Source organism: Mesoplodon mirus (assembly GCF_964341445.2).
Source record: "Mesoplodon mirus genome assembly, chromosome: 14".
NCBI lineage: Eukaryota > Metazoa > Chordata > Mammalia > Artiodactyla > Ziphiidae > Mesoplodon > Mesoplodon mirus.
In genome coordinates, this window is record NC_138990.1 from 83,992,239 (window position 1) to 84,013,166 (window position 20,928).

The following is a 20,928-nucleotide window of genomic DNA, read 5'->3' on the forward strand; positions in this document are numbered from 1 at the left end:
CTTAACTCAAAGTCTTCTGAAGTTTGAGCTCTGTGGTGTAACAATGCAGACATTCTGCCTTCTCCTTCTCAACCAGCCAATGGCAAAGCTCATGTCCAATGTTCCACAGTCAAAGATTCCCACTGCCCTAAGTGGAGACCTTGGCAGTCTATAAGTAAAACAGGAAAAAAATATTAAAGTTATACAAAGACAGAATGATTCTTTCCTCCTAGAAAAGGAATCTAAGTCTTTCACAAATACTTGAGACATATTTGATAGAAATTGTTATAGTTGCTTTATACTTTGAATAGCAAGAAGGTAAAACGGTGTTAATGTCATTACACAGGGAGTTGCCAAGAACACCTAGAGCCATAGTATATAACTGGTTGAACACTCATCCTTCCTAATAGTAATGCACTGCATTTTTAGAGTACTTTATGCTTTTCAAAGTGATTTCACATTCATTACTTCATTTGAACCTCACCATATTAGTATCTTATTTGAGCCAAACAACAATTGCTCTTCAGATGAAAATCAAAAAGTTAAGTAACTTGCCTGAGGCCACCCAGCAAAATCAGCAATGTGGTTTCTACTAACCCAGTGTCTGCTAAAAAGAGTGTGAATCTGTTTTTGACTTCCCCCAATATTACGAAAATTTTCAGACATATAAAAATATTGAATTATACAGTCAACCTTCATATACCCACCCACTAGATTCTACAATTAACATTTTACTATATTTGCTTTATTACATACCTATCCATCCCTTTCTCCATCTATCAATCCCTTTCATATTTTAACGCCTTTCAAAGTAAGTTACAGGCATCAGATCGGCATGCATATTATTAACTAAAGTTTAATATTTTTAATGCTTTTTAGAAAGGTAAATCTGCTTGTGATTTTGAAGTAGGGTGTTAGCTTTGCTTTTCCTCCCTGACCCCAAAGAATGGTCCTTTTTTTTTTTTTTTCCCTGCTGCGTTGGGTCTTCGTTGCTGCATGCGAGCTTTCTCTTGTTGCGGAGAGTGGGGGCTACTCATCGTTGTGGTGCGCGGGCTTCGCATTGCGGTGGCTTCTCTCGTTGCGGAGCACAGGCTCCAGGCGTGTGGGCTTCAGTAGTTGCAGCACCCGGGCTCAGCAGCGGTGGTGCATGGGCTTAGTTGCTCCGCGGCATTTGGGATCTTCCCAGAGCAGCGCTCAAACTTGCATTGGCAGGCGGATTCTTTATATATATATATATATATATATATATATATATATATATATATATATATATATATATATATATATATATATATATATATATATTTGTTTATTTATTTATGGCTGCGTTGGGTCTTCGTTGCTGCGTATGGGCTTTCTCTAGTTGCGGTGAGCGGGGGCTACTCTCCGTTGCGGTGTGCGGGTTTCTTATTGTGGTGGCTTCTCTTGTTGGGGAGCACGGGCTCTAGGCACGCGGGCTTCAGTAGTTGTGCCACGTGGGCTCGTGGCTCGCGGGCTCCAGAGTGCAGGCTCAGTAGTTTTGGCACATGGTCTTAGTTGCTCCCCAGCATATGGATCTTTCCGGACCAGGGATCAAACCCTTGTCTCAGGCTTCCCTGGTGGCGCAGTGGTTGAGAGTCCATCTGCCAATGCAGGGGACACAGGTTCGTGCCCTGGTCCGGGAAGATCCCACGTGCTGCGGAGCGGCTGGGCCCATGAGCCATGGCCGCTGAGCCTGCGCGTCCAGAGCCTGTGCTCCGCAACGGGGGAGGCCACAACAGTGAGAGGCCCGCGTACCACAAAAAAAAAACAAACAAAAAAACACAAACCCTTGTCCCCTGCATTGGCAGGCAGATTCTTAACCACTGCGCCACCAGGGGAGTCCCAAGAATGGTCTTGATATAAGACTCTCCCTTCACATCTTCTATAGTCCACTGATTAACAAACTGGAAAGTACAAATAAAAAAAGCCTAAGGGCTTCCCTGGTGGCCCAGTGGTTGAGAGTCCGCCTGCCGATGCGGGGGACATGGGTTCGTGCCCAGTCCGCGAGGATCCCACATGCCGCAAAAAAAAAAAAGGCCTAAGCATGCCCACCTTCTCATTGGCTATGAACTAATCCCCAACTGTAATATCTGCTGAGTGAATAAAGCTTTGTGAAATATGATTTACAGCAGGGGTCTCCACCTTGGCACTACAGACGTGTAGGGCTGGGTAACTCTTTGTTACAGGGGGCTATCCTATGCATCACAGGATGTTTAGTAGCATCGCGGGTCTCCACCACCAGATGCCAGTAGCAGTCAACACACTTTCCCTAAGTTGTAAAAAAACAAAAATGTCTCCAGATATTGCTAAATGTGCTCCTGGGGGCAAAACACCTGTTAAAAACCACTGACCTAGAGACATTAGCCTGTTTACACAGCATTTCCTTCTTAGGTCAATAAACTTTTTTGATAGGTACTGTCATTCAGCCAAATATGGGTTCTTAGGAGAAAATGTTGTTCCAAAGTCAATTATCTCTGTGACCAAGTCTTTTAACTTCTGAGCTTCAGATTGTTTTATATATAAATCAATTTTTAAAAAACTTTTTTATTTTTAATATTTATTTATTTTATTTTGGCCGAGTCCGGTCTTTGTTGTGGCACATGGAATCTTCGTTGTGGCATGTGGGATCTTTTTGTTGCGGCGCACGGGCTTCTCTCTCGTTATGGTGTTTTCTCTTTTCAGGTTGTGGCGCGGGCTCCAGAGTGGACGGGCTCTGTAGTTTGCAGCACAGCAAGCTCTCTAGTTGAGGCACGCGAGCTCAGTAGTTGTGGCACGTGGGCTTAGTTGCCCTGTGGCATGTGGGATCTTAGTTCACCGACCAGGGATTGAAGCCACATCCCCTGCATTGTAAGGCAGATTCTTTACCACTGGACCACGAAGGAAGTCCCATATAATTCAATTTCAAAATTACACTGATGATGATGATGTCATATTATCATTAAAGTGTAAAAACAGAACAACTTTGCTCATTAAGGGAGGAATTATTTGCCAGTTATAGTTTATTTTGTAAATAAATCATGTAGAGCCGCGGTGTTGTGCTGTGGGGAAGGGAGACGTATTTGTAAACCCCGGAGCGAGGTTCTGCCTACCCGAGGCCGCTGCTGTGCAGAGACCCCAGGGGAAACCACCGTCACCATGTCTGACCAGAAGGCAAAACCTTCAACCGAGGACTTGGGGGATAAGAAGGAAGGAGAATATATTAAACTCAAAGTCATCGGACAGGATAGCAGTGAGATTCACTTCAAAGTGAAAATGACAACACATCTCAAGAAACTCAAAGAATCATACTGTCAAAGACACAGAGTTCCCATGAATTCACTCAGGTTTCTCTTTGAATTGCTGATAATCACACTCCAAAAGAACTGGGAATGGAGGAAGAAGATGTGATTGAAGTTTATCAGGAACAAACAGGGGGTCATTTAATGATTTAGATATTTTTATTTTTTTTCTTTTCTCTTAATCCTTTATTTTTAAAAGTAGTTCTTTTGTAATGTGGTGTTCAAAACAGAATTGAAAACTGGCACCCCATCTCTTTAGAACATCTGGTAATTTGAATTCTAGTGCCCATTATTCATTATTGTTTGTTTTCATTGTGCTGATTTTTGGTGATCAAACCTCAGCCCTGTTCATATTGCCCTCTCCTTTTTAAAAATTACATGTGTGCACAGAGAGGCTGTCTTTTCCAGGACTGTGCACTTACAGGCTTGTGATAAATAAGATTGACTAATGTGGGTGTTCATAATGACTTTCCAATTGGCCCTGAAGTTCTAGCATGTGATCGTTTCACTCCTGGACTGTGACTTTCAGTGGGAGATGGAAGTTTTTCAGAGAACTGAACTGTGGAAAAATGACCTTTCCTTAACTTGAAGCTACTTTTAAAGTCTGAGGGTCTGGACCAAAAGAAGAGGAATAGCAGGTTGGAGTCAAGGTGACAGAGCTGGTGAAAATAATGACTAACTCCAAAGATGGCTTCACTGAAGAGAAAGCATTTTAAGATGAAAGAAAAATCTTGTCAGAAGATCCCAGAAAAGTTCTAATTTTCATTAGCAGTTAAAGTTATTCATGCAGAAGTGTATACAGCAGAACGCTGCTCTTTTTGACTTTATTTGTACTTTTTGGCCTGGGATATGGGTTTTAAATGGACATTGTCTGTACCAGCTTCATTAAAATAAACAAAATATTTATTAAAAAAACAACAAAAAAATCATGTAAATCTATGATCTTTTCAAAAATGCAAATTGAAAAAAATGTTAAAAGACGAGAGTCATCTTACAGAATAACAGTGCAAAAGCAAACTAAAAAGCTAAAGACCCTTTTATGCTATTATCACTACCACTATCCCTACATGCCCCCCCAAATCCTCACTGTTCAAGAGTAAATGCAGTTAACAGGCTGCCACATATCCATCAGATTATTTTCTTTATAAATAAACAAATACATATATGTACGGATGTGGGTTTTTGTTTTTAGAAAAATTGAATTATATTATACTCATTGTTCTGAAGTTTGCCTTCTTAACATTTTTCCATAGATTTCTTCCCATGTCAGCACAAATGGCTTTAACACCATCTTTAGCTGCTGAACAGTAATCTGTAGTGTGAATAGACCATAGTTGAACCAGCTCTACCAGTGGGTTTTTAGTTCTAGACAATGCTGCAATGAACATCCTAAACATTGACCTCAGTACATAGATGCAAGTATTTCAGTAGAAAAGATTCTGAACATTGTTTTTAGTTTTCTTAATTTATTGGGTACAGAAGATTTTATTGGGAGAAAAAAGTTCTACTTCTAAAAATATTATCATCATTAAATATATCTTATTCATTCTATCTCACTTTCTATACTCAAATACATTCCAGGCAGATAAAACATTCAAATACAAAAGATGGAACTGCTAACGCAGTAGAACAAAAGGAGAGAATTTTTTTCTTAAAATATTTTTTAAGGATATCAGATTGAGGATGGCCTAAATGACACAAAACCCAGAATCCAGAAAATATTAAATATTAAATCCAGAAATGATTAATTTTTTCCTATTTATTTCAGTGGTTTTATTTTAAACTTATTTATTGAGGCATATTTTACATACAGTAAGATTCACCCATTTTAAATGTACAATTCAATAATATTTATAAAATGTATAGAGTTAGGTATCCATCACTACAATTAAGTTTTAGAACACCTCCATCACCCCAGAAAGATCCCTCTTGCCTTTTGGAGTCAATCACCATGCCCACCCTTAGGCAACCACTAATCTACTTTCTGTCGCTATAGATTTACCTTTTCTGGACACTTCATATGGATGGAAGCATACGATATGTGGCCTTTTATGTCTGCCTTCTTTCATTCAACATGGTGTTTTCAAGGTGCGACCCCATTGTAGCATATATCAGTACTGCATTCCTTTATATTGCTGAACAGTATTCCATTGTATGGTTATATCATTGTTTATCCATTTACCACCTTATAGATACTTGGATTGCTTCCACTTCAGGGCTATCACGAACACTGTTGAGAACATTAACATGCAAGTCTTTGTGTAGACAAATGTCTTCATTTCTCTTGGGTAGATACCTAGAATTAGAATTACTGGGTGGTAGCGTAAGTTTACGTACAAGTTTTTAAGAAACCGCCAAACTGTTTTCCAAAGTGACTGTGCCATTATACATTTACATCAGCAACATATGAGGGTTCCTTTCTCCATTTCCTGGCCAACATGTGTTACTGTCTCCTTGGTTATAGCCATTTGACTATAGTGGGTGTGAAGTGGTATCTCACTTGGTTTTTATTGCATTTCCCTAATGAATAATGATGTTGGCGAAATTTCACGTGCTTACTTAGCCATACGTCTATCTTTTTGGGGAAATAACTATTCAAATATTTGGCCCATTTAAAAATTATGACTCATGATATTTGATTACATAAAAATGAAATTTTTCTGCATGGAAAAAAGTACCTTAAACTAAGTCCGAAGATGAAAACAAACTAAGCAACAAAAGCAGTGCAAGACTTGTATGATGAAAACTACAAACCATAATTGAAAGAAATTAAAGACCTAAAAAATGGAAAGACATCTTTTCATGTTCATGAACCAGAAGACTTGATATTGTTAAGAGGCACTCTTCCTCAAATTGATCTACAGATACAATGTAATGTATCCCTATCGAAATCCCAGATACCTTTTTTTGCAGAAATTGACAAGATGATTCTAAAATTCATAGGGAAATGCAAGGGACCTGGAAGAGCCAGAACAATCTTGAGAAAGAACAAAGTAGAAGGACTTACACTTCCTGATTTCAAAATTTACTACAGGGCAAATTAAGACAATGTGGACAGAGAAGGACAAATACTGTATTACATCACTTATATGTAGAACCTAAAAAAGCCAAACTCATAGAAGCAGAATAGAATGGTAGCTGCCAGGGGACTAGGGGATTGGAGAAATGGGGAGATGTTAGTGAAAGGGTACAAACTCTTCCAGTTATAAGATGAATAAGTTCTGGGGATCTAATACACAGCGTACTAATTATAGTTAGCAATACTGCATTATATACTTGACAGTTGCTAAGAGTAGATCTTAAATGTTCTTACCACAAACAAGAAATGGTAATTACGTGATGTGATGGAAGCGTTAGCTAATGCTATGGTGGTAATCATTTTGCAATATAAGTGTATCACACTTTAAACTTACACAATGTTATATGTCAATTACATCTCAAAAAACCTGGAGGAAAAAAGGACAATGTGACTTAGACATACAGATATACAAATCAGTGAAAGAGAACTGAGAATTCAAAAGTGAACCCTCAAAAAAGAAAAAAAAAGTGAACCCTCACATTTATGGTCAGTTGATGTTCAACAAGGATGCCAAGATCATTTAATGGGAAAATAACAGTCCTATCGACAAGTGGTGCTGGAACAACTGAATAGCCACCTGCAAAAAAAATGAAGTTGGACCCCTGCCTCACACTGTGTATAAAAATTAACAAAGTGGATCATAGACATCAATGTAAGAGCTAAAACTCTTAGGAAGAAACACAGGCATAAATCTTCATGACTGGGACTTCCTTGGTGATCCAGGGGGGAGGACTCCACGCTCCCAATGTGGGGGGCCCGGGTTCAATCCCTGGTTGGGGAACTAGATCCCGCATGCATGCCACACTGGGAGTTCGCATGCCACAACTAAAAACAGTGCCGCAACTAAAGGACCCTGCATGCCACAATGAAGACCCCGCATGCTGCACCTGACACCCAGCGCAGCCAAAATAAATAAACAAATAAATAAATATTTTAAAAATATAAATAAATAAACAAATAAACCTCGAGACCTTGGATTAGGCAATGCTTTCTTAGATATAACACCAAAAGCATAAGTGACAAAAGAAAAAAAATAGAAACATTGGTCTTCATCAAAATTAAAAACATTTGTGCTTCAAAGGACACATCAAGAAAGTTAAAAGATAGGGACTTCCCTGGTGGCACCGTGGTTAAGAATCTGCCTGCCAATGCAGGGGACATGGGTTTGATCCCTGGTCTGGGAAGATCCCACATGCCGTGGAGCAACTAATCCCATAAGCTGCAACTACTGAGCACAAAAGCCACAACTACTGAAGCCCGCACACTCTAGGGCCCACATGCCGCAACTACCGAGCCCGCGTGCTGCAACTACTGGAGCCTGCGTGCCTAGAGCCTATGCTCCGAAACAAGAGAAGCCTCCGCAATGAGAAGCCTGTGCATTGCAACAAAGAGTAGCCCCTGCTCGTCACAACTAGAGAAAGCCCACACGCAGTAATGAAGACCCAATGCAACCAAAAAATAAATAAAATTAAAAAAAGAAGAAACTGAAAAGATAACCTACAGAATGGGAGAAAATATTTTCAAGTCATATATATGATAAGTGACTTATAAGTTAACAATAAAAAGACAAATAACCCAATTTAAAAATGGGCCAATGAGACTCTCCCTTGTGAGAGCACCAGATTCACAACTAACTGCTGAACAATCATCGAAAGGAAGACACTGGAACTAACCAAAAAAGATACCCCACATCCAAATACAAAGGAGAAGCCACAATGAGACGGTAGGAGGGGCGCAATCACAATAAAATCAAATCCCGTAACTGCTGGGTGGGTGAATCGCAAACTAGAGAACACTTAAACCACAGAAGTCCACCCACTGGAGTGAAGGTTCTCAGCCCCACGTCAGGGTTCCCAACCAGGGGGTCTGGCAGTGGGAGGAGGAATTCCTAGAGGATCAGACTTTGAAGGCTAACGGGATTTGATTCCAGGACTTTGACAGGACTGCAGGGAAACAGAGACTCCACTCTTGGAGGGCACACACAAAGTAGTGTGAGCGTCAGGACCCAGGGGAAGGAACAGTGACCCCATAGGAGACTGAACCAGACCTACCTGCTAGTGTTGGAGGGTCTCCTGCTGAGGCGGGAGGTGGCTGTGGCTCACCGTGAGGACAAGGACACTGGCAGCAGAAGTTCTGGGAAGTACTCCTTGGCGTGAGCCCTCCCAGGGTCCGCTATTAGCCCCACAAAAGAGCCCGGGTAGGCTCCAGTGTTGGGTCGCCTCAGGCCAAACAACCAACAGGGAGGGAACCCAGCCCCACCTATTAGCAGACAAGCGGATTAAAGTTTTACTGAGCTCTGTCCACCAGAGCAACACCCAGCTCTACCCACCACCAGTCCCCCCCATCAGGAAACTTGCATAAGCCTCTTAGATAGCTTCATCCAACAGAGGGCAGACAGTAGAAGCAAGAAGAACTACAATCCTGCAGCCTGTGGAACAAAACCCACATTCACAGAAAGACAGACAAGATGAAAAGGCAGAGGGCTATGTACCAGATGAAGGAACAAGATAAAACCCCAGACAAACAACTAATTGAAGTGGAGATAGGCAACCTTCCAGAAAAAGAATTCAGAATAATGATAGTGAAGATGATCCAGGACCTTGGAAAAAGAATGGACGCAAAGATCGAGAAGATGCAAGAAATGTTTAACAAAGACCTAGAAGAATTAAAGAACAAACACCAGAAGAATTAAAGAACAAACAGAGGTGAACAATACAATAACTGAAATGAAAAATACACTAGAAGGAATCAATAGCAGAATAACTGAGGCAGAAGAACGGATAAGTGACCTGGAAGACAGAATGGTGGAATTCACTGCCACAGAACAGAATAAAGAAAAAAGAATGAAAAGAAATGAAGACAGCCTAAGAGATCTCTGGGACAACATTAAATGCAACAACATTTGCATTATAGGGGTCCCAGAAGGAGAAGAGAGCGAGAAAGGACCCGAGAAAATATCTGAAGAGATTATAGTCAAAAACTTCCCTAACATGGGAAAGGAAATAGCCATCCAAGTCCAGGAGGTGCAGAGAGTACCAGGCAGGATAAATCCAAGGAGAAACACGCCGAGACATATAGTAATCAAATTGACAATAATTAAAGACAAAGAAAATTATTGAAAGCAGCAAGGGAAAAACAACAAATAACATACAAGGGAACTCCCATATGGTTAACAGCTTATTTCTCAGCAGAAACTCTACAAGGCAGAAGGGAGTGGCATGATACATTTAAAGTGATGAAAGGGAAGAACCTACAACCAAGATTACTCTACCTGGCAAAGATCTCATTCAGATTCGACAGAGAAGCTAAGAGAATTCAGCACCACCAAACTAGCTCTACAACAAATGCTAAAGGAACTTCTCTAAGTGGGAAACACAAGAGAAGAAAAGGACCTACAAAAACAAACCCATAACAATTAAGAAAATGGTAATAGGAACATACATATCATACATAACGTTACCTTAAACGTGAATGGATTAAATGCTCCAACCAAAAGACACAGGCTCGCTGAATGGATACAGAATCAAGACCCATATATATGCTGTCTACAAGAGACCAACTTCAGACCTAGGGACACATATAGACTGAAAGTCAGGGGATGGAAAAAGATATTCCATGCAAATGGAAATCAAAAAAAAGCTGGAGTAGCAATACTCATATCAAATAAAATAGACTTTAAAATAAAGAATGTTACAAGATGGGCTTCCCTGGTGGCGCAGTGGTTGACAGTCTGCCTGCTAATGCAGGGGACACGGGTTCGAGCCCTGGTCTGGGAGGATCCCACATGCTGTGGAGCAACTAGGCCCGTGAACCACAACTACTGAGCCTGCACGTCTGGAGCCTGTGCTCCGCAACAAGAGAGGCCACGATAGTGAGAGGCCCGTGCACCGCGATGAAGAGTGGCCCCCACTTGCCACAACTAGAGAAAGCCCTCGCACAGAAACGAAGACCCAACACAGCAAAAATAAATAAATTAATTAATAAACTCCTACCCCTAACATCTTCTTTAAAAAATAATAATAATAACGTTACAAGAGACAAGGAAGGACACTACATAATGATCAAGGGATCAATCCAAGAAGAAGATATAACAATTATAACTATATATGCACCCAACATAGGAGCACCTCAATACATAAGGCAACAGCTAACAGCTATAAAAGAGGAAATTGACAGTAACATAATAATAGTGGGGGACTTTAACACCTCACTTACACCAACGGACAGATCATCCAAAGAGAAAATTAATAAAGAAACAGAAGCTTTAAATGACACAACAGACCAGATAGATTTAATTGGTATCTATAGGACATTCCATCCAAAAACAGCAGATTACACTTTCTTCTCAAGCACGCACGGAACATTCTCCAGGACAGATCACATCTTGGGCCACAAATCAAGCGTCAGTAAATTTAAGAAAACTGAAATCATATCAAGCATCTTTTCCCACCACAACGCTATGAGATTAGAAATCAATTACAGGGAAGAAAACATAAAAAACATAAATACATGGAGGTTAAACAGTGCATTCTAAATAACAAAGAGATCACTGAAGAAATCAAAGGGAAATAAAAAAATACCTAGAGACAAATTACAATGAAAACACAAAGATCCAAAACCTATGGGATGCAGCAAAAGCAGTTCTAAGAGTGAAGTTTATAGCAATACAAGCCTACCTCAAGAAACAAGAAAAATCTCAAATAAACAATCTAAACTTACACCTAAAGGAACTAGAGAAAGAAGAACAAATGAAACCCAAAGTTAGTGGAAGGAAAGAAATTATAAAGGTCAGAGCAGAAATAAATGAAACAGAAACAAAGAAAACAATAGCAAAGATCAATAAAACTAAAAGTTGTTTTTTTGAGAAGATAAACAAAATTGATAAACCATTAGCCAGACTCATCAAGAAAAAGAGGGAAGGCTTCCCTGGTGGCACAGTGGTTGAGAGTCCGCCTGCTGATGCAGGGGACACGGGTTCCTGCCCTGGTCCGGGAAGATCCCACATGCCGTGGAGCGGCTGGGCCCGTGAGCCATGGCCGCTGAGCCTGCACATCCGGAGCCTGTGTTCCACAATGGGAGAGGCCACAACAGTGAGAGGCCTGCGTACCACAAAAAAAAAAAAAAAAAAAAAAAGAGGGAGAGGACTCAAATCAATAAAATTAGAAATGAAAAAACGGAAGTTACAACAGACACCGCAGAAATACAAAGCATCCTAAGAGACTACTACAAGCAACTCTATGCCAATAAAATGGACAACCTGGGGCTTCCCTGGTGGCGCAGTGGTTGAGAGTCCGCCTGCTGATGCAGGGGACACGGGTTCGTGCCCCGGTCTGGGAAGATCCCACATGCCGCGGAGCAGCTGGGCCCGTGAGCCATGGCCGCTGAGCCTGCGCGTCCGGAGCCTGTGCTCTGCAACGGGAGAGGCCACGGCAGTGAGAAGCCCGCGTACCGCAAAAAAAAAAAAAAAAAAAAAAAAAAGGACAACCTGGAAGAAATGGACAAATTCTTAGAAAGGTAAAATCTTCCAAGACTGAACCAGGAAGAAATAGAAAATATGAACAGACAAATCACAAGTAATGAAATTGAAATTGTGATTAAAAATCTTCAAACAAACAAAAGTCCAGGACAAGATGCCTTCACAGGTGAATTTTATCAAACATTTAGAGAAGAGCTAACACCCATCCTTCTCAAACTCTTCCAAAAAATTGCAGAGGAAGGAACACTCCCAGACTCATTCTATGAGGCCACCATCACCCTGATACCAAAACCAGACAAAGATACTACAAGAAAAGAAAATTACAGACCAATATCACTGATGAATATAGATGCAAAAATCCTCAACAAAATACTAGCAAACAGAATCCAACAACACATTAAAAAGATCATACACCATGATCAAGTGGGATTTATGCCAGGGATTCAAGAATTCTTCAATATACACAAAACAATCAATGTGATACACCATATTAACAAATTGAAGAATAAAAACCATATGATCATCTCAATAGATGCAGAAAAAGCTTCTGACAAAATTCAACACCCATTTATGATAAAAGCTCTCCAGAAACTGGGCATAGAGGGAACCTACCTCAACATAATAAAGGCCATATATGACAAACCCACAGCAAACATCATTCTCAATGGTGAAAAACTGAAAGCATTTCCTCTAAGATCAGGAACAAGACAAGGATGTCCATTCTCACCACTGTTATTCAACATAGTTTTGGAAGTCCTAGACACAGCAATCAGAGAAGAAAAAGAAATAAAAGGAATACAAATTGGAAAAGAAGAAGTAAAACTGTCACTGTTTGCAGATGACATGATACTATACATAGAGAATCCTAAAGATGCCACCAGAAAATTACTAGAGCTAATCAATGAATTTGGTAAAGTTGCAGGATACAAAATTAATGCACAGAAATCTCTTCCATTCCTATACACTAACGATGAAAAATCTGAGAGAGAAATGAAGGAAACACTCCCATTTACCATTGCAACAAAAGGAATAAAATACCTAGGAATAAACCTACCTAGGGAGACAAAAGACCTGTATGCAGAAAACTATAAGACACTGATGAAAGAAATTAAAGATGATACAAACAGGTGGAGAGATATACCATGTTCTTGGATTGGAAGAATCAATATTGTGAAAATGACTATACTACCCAAATCAATCTACAGATTCAATGCAATCCCTATCAAATTACCAATGGCATTTTTTTACAGAACTAGAACAAAATATCTTTTTTTTAAACATCTTTATTGGAGTATAACTGCTTTACAATGGTGTGTTAGTTTCTGCTTTATAACAAAGTGAATCAGTTATACATATACATATGTCCCCATGTCTCTTCCCTCTTGCATCTCCCTCCCTTCCACCCTCCCTATCCCACCCCTCTAGGTCGTCACAAAGCACCGAGCTGATCTGCCTGTGCTATGCGGCTGCTTCCCACTAGCTATTTATTTTACGTTTGGTAATATATATATGTCCATGCCACTCTCTCACTTTGTCCCAGCTTACCCTTCCCCCTCCCCGTATCCTCAAGTCCATTCTCTAGTAGGTCTGTGTCTTAAAAAAATCTTAAAATTTGTATGGAGACACAAAAGACCCCGAATAGCCAAAGCAGTCTTGAGGGAAAAAAATGGAGCTGGAGGAAGCAGACTCCCTGACTTTAGACTATACTACAAAGCTACAGTAATCAAGACAATATGGACTTCCCTGGTGGCACAGTGGTTAAGAATCCCCCTGCCAATGCAGGGGACATGGGTTTGAGCCCTGGTCCGGGAAGATCCCAGATGCCTCGGAGCAACTAAGCCCGTGCGCCACAACTACTGAGCCTGTGCTCTAGAGCCCGTGCTCCGCAACAAGAGAAGCCACCACAATAAGAAAAAGTAGTCCCGTTCGCCACAACTTGAGAAAGCTTGTGCGCAGCAATGAAGATCCAGCACAGTCAAAAATAAATAAACAAATGAATAAAATTTTAAAAAAAGACAATATGGTACTGGCACAAAAAAAAAGAAATATAGGTCAATGGAACAGGATAGAAAGCCCAGAGATAAACCCACGCACCTATGGTCAACTAATCTATGACAAAGGAGGCAAGGATATACAATGGAGAAAAGACAGCCTCTTCAGTAAGTGGTGCTGGGAAAACTGGACAGCTACATGTTAAAGAATGAAATTAGAACACTCCCTAACACCATACACAAAAGTAAACTCAAAATGGATTAGAGACCTAAATGTAAAACTGGACACTATAAAACTCTTAGAGGAAAACATAGGAAGAACACTCTTTGACATAAATTACAACAAGATCTTTTTTCATCCACTTTCCAGAGTAATGGAAATAAAAACAAAAATAAACAAATGGGGCCTAATGAAACTTAAAAGCTTTTGCAAAGCAAAGGAAACTACAAACAAGATGAAGAGACAGCCCTCAGAATGGGAGAAAATATTTGCAAGTGAATCAACAAAGGATTAATCTCCAAAATATATAAACAGCTCATGCAGCTCAATATTAAAAAAACAAACAACCCAATCAAAAAATGGGCAGAAGACCTAAATAGATATTTCTCCAAAGAAGACATACAGATGGCCAGGAAGCACATGAAAAGCTGCTCAACATCACTAATTATTAGAGAAATGCAAATCAAAACTGCAATGAGGTATTACCTCACACCAGTTAGAATGGGCATCATCAGAAAATCTACAAACAACAAATGTTGGAGAGGGTGTGGAGAAAAGGGAACCCTCTTGCACTGTTGGTGGGAATGTAAATTGATACAGCCACTATGGAGAACAGTATGAAGGTTCCTTAAAAGACTAAAAATAGAATTACCATATGACCCAGCAGTCCCACTACTGGGCATATACCCAGAGAAAACCATAATTCAAAAAGACACATGCAAGCTGTGACAAAGTGAAAGAGCGGCATGGACATATATACACTACCAAACGTAAGGTAGATAGCTAGTGGGAAGCAGCTGCATAGCACAGGGAGATCAGCTCGGTGCTTTGTGACTGCCTGGAGGGGTGGGATAGGGAGGGTGGGAGGGAGACGCAAAAGGGAGGGGATATGGAAACATATGTATATGTATAACTGATTAAATTTGTTATAAAGCAAAAAAAAAAAAAAAAAAAAAAGACACATGCACCCCAGTGTTCACTGCAGCACTATTTACAATAGCCAGGTCATGGAAGCAACCTAAATGCCCAACGACAGATGAATGGATAAAGAAGATGTGGTACATATATACAATGGAATATTACTCACCCATAAAAAGGAATGAAATTGGGTCATTTGTAGAGACGTGGATGGATCTAGAGACTGTCATACAGAGTGAAGTAAGTCAGAAAGAGAAAAGCAAATATCATATATTAACGCATATATGTGGAACTTAGAAAAATGGTACAGATGAACCTGTTTGCAGGACAGAAATAGACACAGAAGGAGAGAACAAACATATGGACACCAAGTGGGGAAAGCGGCGGGGGTGGTGGTGGTGGTGTGATGAATTGGGCGACTGGGATTTACATGTATACACTAATATGTATAAAATGGATAACTAACAAGAACCTGCTGTATAAAAAAATAAATTAAAGAAAATTCAAAAAAATTAAAATGGGCCAATGATCTGAATGGATACGTCTCCAAAGAAGATATACAGATAGCCAATAAACACATGAAAAGATGTTCAATATCACGTCATTAAGGAAATGCAAATCAAAATGTCAGTGAGATGCCACTTCACAGCCACTAAGATGACTAAAAAAAGATAGACAATAACAAGGGTATAGAAAAACTGGAACCTTCATACATTGTTGATGGTATTACAAAATGGTGCAGCCACTTTGGAAAATTGATCGTTCTTCAAAATGTCAGAGTTACCCTATGACTCCCAAGAGAATCTATATCTATATCTATATCTATCTATCTATATCTATATTTATATCTATATATGCCCAATGGAATTGAAAACATACAAAAATTTGTACTGATGTTCACTGTAGTAGTACTCATAAAAGCCAGAAAGTAGAATCAATCCAAATGTCCAACAACTGATGAATGGGTAAACAAAATATGATATATCCATTCAATGAAATATTATTTGGCCATAAAAGGGAATGAAGTTCTGATACATGCTACAGCATGGATGAATGAGCCTTGATATATTAGGCTAAGTGAAAGAAGCCAGACATAAAAAGCTTTATATTCCATTTAAATGAAACATCTAGGATAAGCAAACGCACAGAGACAGAAAGAGGAGTTGTTGCTAGTGTTGAAAGGGGGGACTGGGAGTGACTGCCATTGAGTGTGATGTTTCTTTCTGGGGTAATGAAAGGTTGCACTACTCTGTGAATACACTAAAAATCGCTGAATTGTAACATTTTAAAAGGGTGAATTTTATGTTATGTGATTTATGTTTCAATAAATCTGTCATTAAAAATAAAGGGAAAATATTTGGAACACAAATAACAAAGGGTTAATTTCCTAAAATAAGAATTTTTACAAATCAATAAGAAAAAAGAAGCAAACCCACTAGAAAAAGTGAGCAAAGGGCATAAAAAGACAGCTTATGAAAAAGAAAAAAAAATGATTTTTTTGGCGGTGTGGCTTGTGAGATCTTATTTCCCCAACCAGGGATCGAACCCAGGCTCCCAGCAGTGGAAGAACGGAGTCCTAACCACTGGACTCCCAGGGAATTCCCGAAAAATGATTTTAAACGTCCAAAATTCAACCTTACAATAAGCAAGAGGCAAATTAAAACAAGACTTCAGCAAAGTGACATAAAAGATAAATGTTATCACATGAGGATGTGGAGAAATAGGCAGTGTACATTATTGTGGGAGTGTAAACTGCAATATCGTCTTTAAAGAGATGTAAATAAAATAAACTTAAAACACACTTTGACTTAGCAATTCCACTTTTAAGATTTCATGAGTTCTAGTCTCACATGAACACAAAACATGTACGATGGTACTCCATGCAATGCTGTCCATAACTGCACAAGAACAGAAGCAGCCTAAGAGCTAACGAAATAAATCATGGTGTAACCATACAATATGCTACTACAGAGCCACTAAAACGAATCAGATTTATATGTATTGATAAGGAACAAATATCAAGATACACTGTGGAGTAAAAAAAAGGTATAATTCTTCGTGTATAATGTGATACTCTTGGTTTAAAAAAGAAAAAAGACAGGGGAGATACACACATACAGAATATGTTGCCTCAGAAGAAGTGACTGGGGACTTGAGAAATAGAAAGTGGGAAGGAGATATACATTTCACCGTTCCATACGATTTGAATTTTAAACTTGTACTAGTATCACTTATTACAGATTCTATATTGAAAGCATATATAAACAAGTAACACAATTTGTAAATGATAGGGATAGAGTAGGATTAGTTAGTTTAGAAATCCCACTACGGGATTAAAGACAGAAAGGGAATTTTAAGGGAGTCTGGGAGACTGTTGTAAGCTAATGACCCCTCAGGAAAAGAATCCAGTAACCTAGCAACAATCTACACTACCTTGAAGGAAGACCAGGTGCATCCAAGCACCAGACACACTCAAGCCACAAATCCTGGTAGTTACAACACAAGACAATAGATATGGGGTCTGAATCTTGTTACATGAAGTCAGAGAGTTAATGATCCTTGAAGAGTAGCATTTCTGCAAGTAGCCAAGACAGGAATATAGATGAAAGGGGAAAGAAACTAGGTGAGAGGGGACATTATACAAAAACTTGAGATGCATTACCATATCTTAGTATAATTTACCACCCTTTTGCTAATGTACATATGATTTAAATAGCGCCAAGGCAGTCTGGGTTAGACCAGATAGGGTCAAAGGAGGAACTGATGATGTAAGCCTTGACGTCTGCCCAAGACTGAGGAAGAAGGCGGTGTTCTCCCCTCCCCATTTTTTCTTTGATTATAAAAATATAGCCCTCTTTGTTCTCAGGGCTGTGCTCCCCTGCTGTCCAGCTCGTATCTCTCACAAGCCTCCTATGCTAATAAACTCACTCTTCACCGGCCACTTTGCCTCACGCTGAATTCTCTGAGCTTCAGTAAGTCCTGACACCAGGTGAGCAGTTTCAACTAAAAGACAGTGGGTTCGAGTCCCCTCCTAAGTCAGGGATTGTGGGTTCAATTCCCAATGTGAGGTGCAGGGGGGTTGGAGTCCCGGTCTGAGTTTTGGTTGGGTCCCACCCAAGAAGGAGTGCAGTTTCATAAAGAACCTGCATTTGAATCCTGCCTAAAAAAGCGTCTCCTCTCCCTGGCAAGTTTACTAAACAGCCTCCTCAGATGGTGTAAACGGACTAGTGCTGGAAGAGCTACCCCACAAACACTCCCTGTAGTGCTGGGTTTTCAGCCCCGTACTATTCGGCTGTAGAGCTATATACAGTTTGGTGAATGCTGTTTAAGGCTTGTGAAGCACAGTAAGTGAAGAGAACGATCACCATAAATAAAACAAACTTGCTAACGTTTACTGAGTACAAGTAAGCTTTTCCCATGCATTTACTCTTGTATGCTCACCACGATCCTGTGAAGTAGGTATTATTTTATCTTAGAGATGAAGAAACTGGCTCAGAGAAAGTAGTTATTTGATTAATGTCCCTCAGCCAGCCTCTACTTAATCTAACGTGAGTTTGGAATCTGTTGGATTCCGTCAAACCGCAAGTGAGAGGAAGTGGCAGGACTAGAAGCCAGGACTCTCAACTCCAGGTCCAGGGTGCTTCCATTGCCCCGCACTGCCTCGGAATAGTGGAGAAAGACCTCCGGGGCCATGCAGACAAGACCCCTGTCACCCGGCCTGCGGGACCCACACCTCCCACCTGGCTTCCGGGATGCGGCCAGCCCCCGGACTCACCCAGCCGGGGACCTGCTTCCCGGCATCCTCCCCGCGCGACCGCTCACTTCCGGTCCTAAGTAGGCCCAAGCAGAAGCATCACCTGCCTGGCACCCTGCTCTTGGGAAACGCTATCCGCCGGGATTCCCAGCTCTACGCCCTTGTCCCATTGCCGCCCCCGCCTTCTGTCAACACAGCCCCCTTACCTGCCCTGCGCCCCCCACCCCGCCGTCCCAGGCCCCCAGCTGATGACCGCCCTCACCTCCTCTCTCTTCGCCTGCCACGGCCTTTTACAAACGCGGCCAAACTGTTCGCTGTAACGACAGTCGTTATTGGTCAGAGCCGCCCACGCGCGGCGAGAGCCCGCCCACCTCAGCTCGCGTTGTCTGACGGGAGTTGTAGTTTCCTCCTCCTGGAGGCGGCTGACAATTGGGGAATCCGGTGGTGGAATCTGCGCCTACCTGGCGGCTGTACTACTTAGGTTCTTTGCTGTGGAAAGAGTGCTTCTGGCCAACCCTGCTGGCACTGGAAAGCACAGACAACTCTAGGGCTGGTCATGACTGTTTCAGGCCTGAGTGAGTCCTATTTCTGAGTAGAATTCCATTGGTCATTGATGCAAAAATCGCCTTAGATTTTCTACATTATTAGCAGGTGCCGGCTGCGATTTAGTGTTTTGTCAAGGGGGTCTTGTCCACCAAAGTATTCGCTGTTTCTATCACTTGTGTGTTTGCATCAAGTTATCTTTTTCTCCCTTAATTATACTCCGACATATTACTTGAACGTTTTCCCGTATAAGGCGTTGGAATTGGGTTCTGGTATGACCTAGTTTTGGTCCTTGGAATCGCACAGAATAAATCTAATAAATAAGTCTAATCAAATAAATAAATTTGTGCTCCTGAGTACAAATGTGTTAAGGGTGAGGCCTGTGTTTGTGTGTTGGGAAACTCTGGAATGAGATTTCCTGCACCTTTAGCCTTCATCCTGCTACTTATTAGTGGTGGCACTGTGGGCTGGTTGCCTGAGAACTGTCAACGGAAATAATAAAAATATTTAAAATAAAATAAAAATGTGAGAGCTGTGAGTTTCAGTATTATTCAGGGACTTACTTAGGACTATAGTCAGAGAGACAACCTCTCAGATAGCTTTGAGGAAGTGATCTGAAGAGGTATGGGGGAGGTTGGTACATCTGTGATTTTGGAGAAGGGGTATGTGCAATCAAGCACACAGCTTGGTAGAAGATTGCTGCTGGTCACAAGGCAAAGATAATGATTTCAGTGTTTTTCTAAGTATGGGAAGATGCAAGAAACTGGGTTCATAATATCTTCCGAAAATATCTATATGAAGTCCTATTCTGCCAGTTTTCCCAGAGCATGGAGTGCCCCATTTCTGATCTCCACCCTGAACTCCTTTCAGGGTGTGTTGAAGGTCAGTGACTGCAGTGGCTAATGGCTTAATCCTTGTTGAACCAGAAGGTGAGTGACATTCTTTAGCTGGTAGAACCGTAGTCTTCTCAACTGTTAATAAGGGAAGTGGTCCCTTTCATGACTAAGGTTTGCTATGTTGTTTCTTAAACTGGAGGTAGGGGGAGAAGGGCACAGTTTTTTCCAGGAAAGTTTTCCAATTTTGTCTTTCCACTTCAATTATAAGGTTTTAAGTGATCATCAGTATATCCTGTATCATCTAGATGATCACCTGATGATACTGTGGGGTTTCAATGCCTGGTTGTGTTTATGATTGTATTAGTACCAAGTGATTATCTAAAGCAGTTGTTCTCAACTGGGAGCACTGCTACACATCTAGTAGATGCCATGGAAGATCCTGCAATGCACAGGACAGCCCTTACAACAAAGAATTATCTGGACCAAATTGTCAGTAGTGCCACAACTGAGAGACCCTGTTGTAAAGAGACAGTGTTTAAATATTTTTCAATGGCATTGCCCAAATGTGTCCTAAGAGATCTGTGGGTTTTCTGCTGAGACACATTATCTGTTCCAGTCAGAAAGGAAGCTATCAAGCAACCCCATTCTAAAAGAGGTTTCTTTCTTCCAAGCCAGACACTTAGGGTTCTTCCATTCCTTCTTCAAAGAAGGGTCTTTGAAGAAACATTGCCATCATCGAAGTCCTTTCTGAGCCCTCTTCTAATAAACAGGATTCTCAGAATTGCACAGTATTCTCAAGTTATGGTTCATTATGGTATGTTAATTTTCAGTAT

The 20,928-nt window shown here is 40.7% G+C and overlaps 1 protein-coding gene and 1 pseudogene across 2 annotated transcripts in view; one reads left to right on the forward strand and one right to left on the reverse strand.

The window, feature by feature from the left end:
• Positions 1 to 6: 6 nt before the first annotated feature.
• TIA1 (TIA1 cytotoxic granule associated RNA binding protein) overlaps positions 7 to 20,928 on the reverse strand; it is a gene marked incomplete at its 3' end in the record, with an annotated part of 59,409 nt that continues 38,487 nt past the window's right edge. Inside the window, exon 13 of the mRNA XM_082642707.1 lies at positions 7 to 148. Within this exon, the coding sequence (XP_082498833.1) occupies positions 7 to 148 (142 nt within the window). The remainder of the gene's footprint in view (positions 149 to 20,928) is intronic.
• On the forward strand, positions 2,855 to 4,347 carry LOC309815545 (small ubiquitin-related modifier 1-like; annotated as a pseudogene). The gene has a single exon. The product of its transcript is annotated as a small ubiquitin-related modifier 1-like (transcript).